The sequence below is a fragment of the Sapajus apella genome, unplaced genomic scaffold (assembly GCF_009761245.1).
Source record: "Sapajus apella isolate SASKATOON/1434 unplaced genomic scaffold, GSC_monkey_1.0 scaffold7, whole genome shotgun sequence".
NCBI classification, from domain to species: domain Eukaryota; kingdom Metazoa; phylum Chordata; class Mammalia; order Primates; family Cebidae; genus Sapajus; species Sapajus apella.
The window spans coordinates 34,743,848-34,751,334 of NW_022436947.1; the positions used below are offsets into that span (position 1 = coordinate 34,743,848).

At 35.6% G+C, this 7,487-nt stretch overlaps 1 protein-coding gene across 2 annotated transcripts in view; it reads left to right on the top strand.

Annotated features, from left to right (window-relative positions):
* SYPL1 (synaptophysin like 1) overlaps positions 1–5,830 on the top strand; it is a 23,692-nt gene extending 17,862 nt beyond the window's left edge. For both annotated transcript variants that reach the window (XM_032276322.1, XM_032276323.1), the window contains exons 4-5: positions 3,077–3,262; positions 4,263–5,830. In XM_032276322.1, the coding sequence (XP_032132213.1) occupies positions 3,077–3,262; positions 4,263–4,397 (321 nt within the window). In that variant the 3' untranslated portion in view covers positions 4,398–5,830. The remainder of the gene's footprint in view (positions 1–3,076; positions 3,263–4,262) is intronic.
* The last annotated feature ends 1,657 nt before the right edge of the window (positions 5,831–7,487 follow it).

The following is a 7,487-nucleotide window of genomic DNA, read 5'->3' on the forward strand; positions in this document are numbered from 1 at the left end:
CCTCGGCCTCCCAAAGTGCTGGGATTACAGGCTTGAGCCACCGCGCCCGGCCCAAATTTTTTAATTAAATCAATGTGCCCTTTATTTCTCATATTTTGTCTAGTAAAATTTTTTAAATACTACAGTTTTTAAAGCAGCATTCAGGTCTATTTTTGTAAGTGGTTTTTCTGTCTGATAAAACTGATCTAATTGTATCATTCAGAAAAGTCAAAAGTAATTTTCCACCTCAGAATGACCAGTTAATGGTCATATAAAGAGATAATCCAGAATTAGTTCTTTAAGTTGGTTTTTATTGTTATAAGATGTAATGGGTGCTTCTTGTCTGTAAAAGCCTAGCTTCTAAATTTAATTTTCAATTCTACTTCTAATTTAACCATAAAAATATTTAAAAGTTTTTCTTTGAGAGGCAGGGCACAGTGGGTCACACCTGTAGTCCCAGCACTTTGGGAGGCCAAGGTGGGCAGGATCACTCCAGGAGGTTCAGGAGTTCAAGACTAGCCTGGATAACATGGTGAAACCCCCATCTCTGCTAAAAATACAAAAATTAGCTGGGCATGGTGGTGGCCACCTGTAATCCCAGCTACTCGGAAGGCTAAGGCAGGAGAATTTCTTGAACACGGGAGGTGGAGGTTACAGTGAGCCGAGATCATACCACTGCAGTCCAGCCTGGGTGAAAGAGCAAGACTATTTTGAGATACCCAAAATTTAAGATATAGCCAAATATGACATTAATTTTTAGGTACTATTAATGAGGACAAGCTCTTTTTAGCAATATTCTCAATTCTGTGCTAAGGTGTTTCTAGGAATATTTCAATTATGAAGTTTTAAATTTATGTCAATTCTCTTTTGAAGTAAATATAGCACATTTTTTGTTGTTAAGTAGCAAGAGTTTAAGGTTTCAAGGCAATGTGGAAAATTGGGAATACCAGAAAATGAATCCAAACAAAATTAGGATATCCCAAATTCTAAAAATTATGAATCATATTGTGAATTGCTGGTAGTAGGAGTAGAGCTGCCCTAAGCAACTGCAGGTTGTGCATTGCAGAGCTCCACGTGGCACCGTTCACTTAGAGTGCAGTGTGACTAGAGTCCTGAGTAGACCAAATACTATCTGCAGAGACCAGAATTTCCCCTGTGTTCCTTCACCTACGGTTACTTTCTGCATCATTTTCAGAAAAGTTCCTGCTTTTGAAATATAATAATGTCATGCCTCAAGCCATCAAAGTGGATATAAGAGCATAACCAGAAAAAACAAAAACAAGAAATTGGGAGGAAGAAAATACCTGAAAATTAGGAGGGTTTGACATATATTGATCAAAGCTGTGAACTTTACCGTAAAGAGAAATTATTTAACACGCGATATAACCTCATGTTACTCATCAGTTTTCTAAAAGACATTGTATTTCTAGCAACTCTTTAGAAAATGTCTACCTGCAGCAGCATGTACAGCAGATGTACAGCGGTAAAAAGAGCACTTCCACAGTGAAGAAAATACAAGCTGTGATATTTTAGCCTTTTCTCTTTGATCTAGGTTTTTTTAAAAGGACAAGTAGCAGAGAGCTCAGATGCAAAATGCACATATTTCCATTGTTTGGGTAATTAGTAATTATTGTTTTTGGTCCTCTAATCCTAACATTCAGTGTTGTCTTGACCAAGTGGGCAAGCTATATAGCATAGCTTCTGTATCTCATAAGAGTTCACTGGTATTTATCCTAAATATTAGGTTGGTGCAAAAATAATTGTGATTTTTGTCATTAAAATAAATGGCAAAAACTGCAATAACTTGCACCAACTTAATAAGTGACTAAAAGGTGGCTGGCAAAACAAAAACTAATCAGGTTTATTTAAAAAACAAAATGCTCCTGTGATCAGCTCCAATACCCATTCTGTACAGCAGTAAAAAGGGGAGTGCTTCCATAGTACAGAAAATATAAGCTATGATATTTCCAGCCTTTAGACCAAATACTCTCTGCAGGGACCAGAATTCCCCCCATCTTCCTTCACCCTAGGGCTACTTTGTGGTCATTTTCAGAAAAGTTCCTGTTTTTGAAATATAAGAATGTCATGCCTTAAGCCATCAAAATGGATTTTTGCTGCAGATATATAAGAGCTTCTATCCTTGAGTGTAAGCATATGTTTAGCATATGTAGCATCCAAAAGATACAAATTTTGTAGTATTCCTACCCTGGTCATTAATTTGAAGGAAGATCAAACAAGATTGAACTTATGACCTAAAGTATTAAAATCATCCATTAGAACCATTTATTCTAAAATATTAAAACCATCCCATTCTTAGTGATAAATAGCAGTGAATTCAATACAGAGTTAATAGTGATAAGGTATCTAGGGAGATTTTTGTTGTTGCCTTTTTCTTAATATAATGAGCATTCTTACAATTTGTGGTTAGGAAATTTGAAAGAGAGAACCATTCTGGTGTGAGCTTTTCACCATTTTATTATACATCTCATGGAGAATTCAGTTTAAATAAAGTTAGAGTTTTGCAGAAGAAGGATAAGGGAGTTGAGAGTATATGCAGGGGATAATAACAAAGGACCTTAGAATATAAATTGATTAAAAGAAGTGAGGACATTAGTGAAGTTGTGAGACAGTAAAAAAAGCAGTAGGATCAGATGTAAGTCTTAGTGGAGCTAAAGGAGTTTTAGGATTGGGGTGCCAGAATCAGCTGGAAAAAAGGCGTTTTGGGAAAATGGGATGATCAAAACAGAGTATGGAGGGATACAGTTATTGGTGATGACAAGGTCTAAGGTATGATCCTGGGAGTAAGTGGCTGATGTAAGTGTATGTTGAAGGCTCTATAAAACTTTGGTTTCTAGTGTGAAAATCTTAGCCTTCTGAGGATCCAGATGACTGAGTCTTATTTACTGTTGTAACTCAGGCACTGTGCTTGTAACACCAGCAGCAATGTTTACTATGCTGACTGTTTTAATAAAGTATATCATGAAGGCCATTTCTCAGTACCATAAGGTTGAATGTAATCTCAGTTTCTTCGTCATGGATTTGAAATTTAGATTAAAATTAATTGTTCATTATTAACTCATACTTATTTTTGCTTTAGGACTTTGTTGTTACTCTTGTTGCCACTTTTTTGTGGTTGGTGAGCACTTCAGCCTGGGCTAAAGCTCTGACAGATATTAAAATAGCTACTGGTCACAATATTGTTCAGGAACTTTTGCCTTGTAAGAAAGAAGTGCTGTGTTACTTTGGCTCTGTGACCAGTATGGGATCCCTAAATGTATCTGTGGTATGTATGCATTATTTATAAATCATTTTTATATTTGTTTAAAGTACTAGTAATTCAAGAAAGCAACAGCTTTCAGTAAATCTCTGGGTAGTTTTTATTTTTACTCAGCTATCTGAATTCTAGTTACAATATAGTGTTTAGTGAAGTTTGTTTTAAAAAAGTATTACCTGTAACCAAGATTATGATTTTATTCATCTCTGAGACTGTCTTTCATTTAGTCAGATTTATATCTGGGAAGATTAATTTTTTTTTTTTTTGAGATGGAGTTTCACTCTGTTGCCCAGGCTGGAGAGCAGTATCATGATCTTGATTCACTGCGACCTCTGCCTCCTGAGTTCAAGTGATTCTCTTGCCTAGGCCTCCTGAGTAGCTGGGATTACAGGCATTTGCAATCACTCCCGGCTAATTCTTTTGTATTTTCAGTAGAGAGGGGGTTTCGCCATTTTGGCCAGGTTGGTCTCTATCCCCTGACCTCAAGTGATCCACCCACTTCAGCCTCTGAAAGTACTGGGATTACAGGCATGAGCCACTGCACCTGGCCAGAAAGATTAATTTCTTTGAGGTTGACTCTTGTGGGATGGGAAGCAAAGTTGTGTGACTCCTCTTTTTTTCTGGCTACAACTGTTGGAGTAGAAGAGATGGTAGGATGGGGGTGATAAGAGGTAAACAGGAAAATGTACACGAGCAGTTGATATTCATTCTAAATGAGAGAAAAGTGAAAACATTCATAAGAATAGCTAAATCTCTTAGCCATGATTTTATATGTTACAGATTTAGAGACTTAGTCTTATTTCATTGGGAATAAGTAATTATATAACCACATTTTATACACTGAAATATAGTCTTCTTTATTTCACATTGTGGTAGTATTAAAGTTTAAGTGAAATAATGGTATACTGCCTAATAATGTTAAATATTTAAAGAAAATGAGATTTTTAAGTAGGGCATGAATTTTTATAAGTAGGTATTTGGTTTTCATATTTATTTTTCTCTTTCATAGATCTTTGGCTTTCTGAATATGATACTTTGGGGAGGAAATGCTTGGTTTGTGTATAAGGAGACCAGCCTACACAGTCCATCAAATACGTCTGCCCCACATAGCCAAGGAGGTATTCCACCTCCTGCCGGAATGTAATTAAAGGGGGAAATACACTGTATGAAGTATATGTTGATATATGACATGTTGCCAACATCTGGAGAAGCATTATTTGTTTCTAATAAAAGTAATGGCTTTGTCAATATGTTGGTGGGTTTAAAATTTTGCTGCTTTTTTACATAAAGCCTGTGCCTTTCCTAGAAATTTAAGATGTAAATGTATTCTCACATGTAAATTTGAAAGTTCAGGGTCCTATTATGAAATGATACACATTTTTTAATGAACAGTAATTTTTTCACTAAGCTGTTTGCCTTCTAAAGTGTTTACACCTTAAGCCTTAACTGGTATCTTCATTCAGAAAACAGTTATATTGTCATATCATAGTAGGAAGAAAAATCTTTATTTGGAATATACACTACTCTTAAGTTTGTACAGATCATATAGCTAAGACCTGTCTTTGCTCAAAAAGCCTTGATTACATAAACTGTATTTAGGAAAAACATATTTAGTTCAAAATTTATATGTAACATTGTTTATGTTATGATTTTTTTAATTGCAAAGACTTGGGATATATTTTTTTCTGTTTTTCTAAATGACCCGTGGTACTTAATAGGTGTACTAAAATTGTGTTGGGAGCAGGGATTTGGAAATTTCTGATAGATGTGTAGTTAATTCAGTAAATCTGTTGCATGAGATATGATCTTCTAGTGGTTTAATAGGCTTGCTATGTAAGTAGAAAGAACATGGCTCAATTAGATATTTTTATATGTATGGGCATTACTCTTAGTGATGTTTCCTGTCCTTTGTTGCTCAGGCTGTTTAAGTGTAGGCTAAGACCCAGCCTCTTTGTAAGTAGAGTAAAATAATCCGTCTTTTTTTTTTTGCGGACCCTATTCACAGGGTTAAAAAAAATTAAGATTGCTTTCCAGGTTTGAAATTTACCATTGAGAGTTAATGAAGTTGCTATTTTGAGTTCAGCATTGATATTGTGAAAATAAATGCAATTTGGATTTCATGTTTCTTAATATTCATTCTTGTTTCACAAATGAATGATTAAGGAATTATGCATCATAAAGGAACCTAAGTGAGTTATATAATGAGTGTATTGTCTTTGCACCCACATATAGGTATATTCTGAATACAAGCTTACTCACATTTTGCTTCCTAATCTTTCTGTTGTACAGGGATTCAGGTTTCTTATTCTTACAACATGATTGTTTATACGTGAAGCACATCTTGTGATTGCCTTATTTTTGATGCTTTTATTCGTGATAAGAATTGTCAATATGAGAATGTATATCTTTTTTGCAACCAACTTAATAAAGGGGTTGAAAGAGTGCACTGATTGTTAATATTACAAAGACACCTTCATCTTAAAGGCATTGAGCCATGCAGAACGGAACTGATTTTCAAAACAGGAAATAGAATCACAGTCTGAATGTCTGGCAAGGAATAAAACAGACAGAAATGCTTTGGAGACTGGTTCTGTCCTTTTTTCTTCCGACCTCATTTAGAAAATACTTATTTTTAACTCTCAGATTAAGTTTTCCTGATACATCTTTTCTCATTAATTGTCTAACTAGCAAAGATTCCTGATTAAGAGTGTATGCTCTACAACGAGACTACCTAGATTTGAATCTTGTCCACACCACTTAATAGCCATTTAACTGTAGGCAAATTGCGTCAGTTTGCTTATGTGGAAATTGGAAATAAAGTAAGTAGTTCCCTCCTGTTAACTGGGGATATGTTTCAAGACTCCTGGGGATGGCTGAAGCCAAGTGTAGTACCAAGCCCTATACGTACTGTTTCTTCCTATCCATATATACACTTATAATAAAGTTTAATTTATAAATGAGGCACAGTAAAAGACAAACAATGACTAATAAAAAAGTGGCACAATTAAAACCATACTGTAGTAAAAGGTATGTGAATATGGTCTCGCTCTCAAAATATCTTACTATCCTGTACTACAGGGAACTGAAACTAAGAATAGTGAAACCAAGTTCCTGATCTCAAAGTGTGTTTATGATTTAAAGGTGAATTAATAAATGTAAAGCCTTCAAAGTGTGTTTATGATTTAAAAGTGAGTTAATAAATGTAAAGTCCTTAACACAGTGTTCTGCATTTAGTAGGCACTCTATAAATGTTACCTATGATTACTAACTTTTGATAGCATCTAATACAGAGATTCTCAAAATAGGAACTCATGGGGCTGGAGCAGTGAGGGTGGTGATTTTGGACAAAGAGAGGCTTGGCTTCAGGCTTTCAAGCTTCTCCCTTTACAGTCCTTAAAGAGTTTTGGATCTTTTGGTGTGTTTTATTTTCCTCTTGGTGGTTGACATTCATAAGGTTAATGAGATCAAAATTTAAAAATTAAAACTGTATTGAGATAGATTTTTAAAAGAGTTGTATTGCCTTTTCACTTTCTGCTTTTGAACCAACATTACGAGGGAACCCATTTATAGGATAATTTCCAGGACAGGAATAATAAAAGCTTTGCTTACTAGGTGTTAGGTTGTGGAGAATTATTTATAAGCAGATGAGCATTACTCATGTTTTTGTGACTAGAGGTCACTTGAATAGAAAGACGTGTAACCTGACCTGCTGTAAATGTTAAAGGCGATATTGCTTATGTTTCACACTTGAAAAATTTTTACGTAGGATTTCAGATTAACAGGTAAATATACAAAATAATATTTAACAAATGTTTTATTTGCATCAGATGTTTGTTTGTTGAGACAGGGTCTTACTCTGTCACCCATACTGGAATGCAGTAGCACCATCTCAACTCACTGTTAACTTCCACCTGCCAGGCTCCAGTGATCCTCCCACCTTGGCCTATGAATATCTGGGACTACAGGCACATGTCACCATGCTTTGGTAATTTAAAAAAAAATTTGTAGAGATGGATATGCACTGTATTACCCAGGCTGGTTCAAACTCATGGGCGCAAGCAATCCTCCTGCGCAAGCAAGCCTCCCAAAGTGCTGGAATTACAGGTGTGAGCCGCCGCACCCAGACTTGCATCAGATTTTCTTTTCTGTTTTTTTTTTTGAGATAGAGTTTCACTCTTGATGCCCAGGCTGGAGTGCAATGGCGCAATCTCGGCTCAATGCAACCCCCACCTCC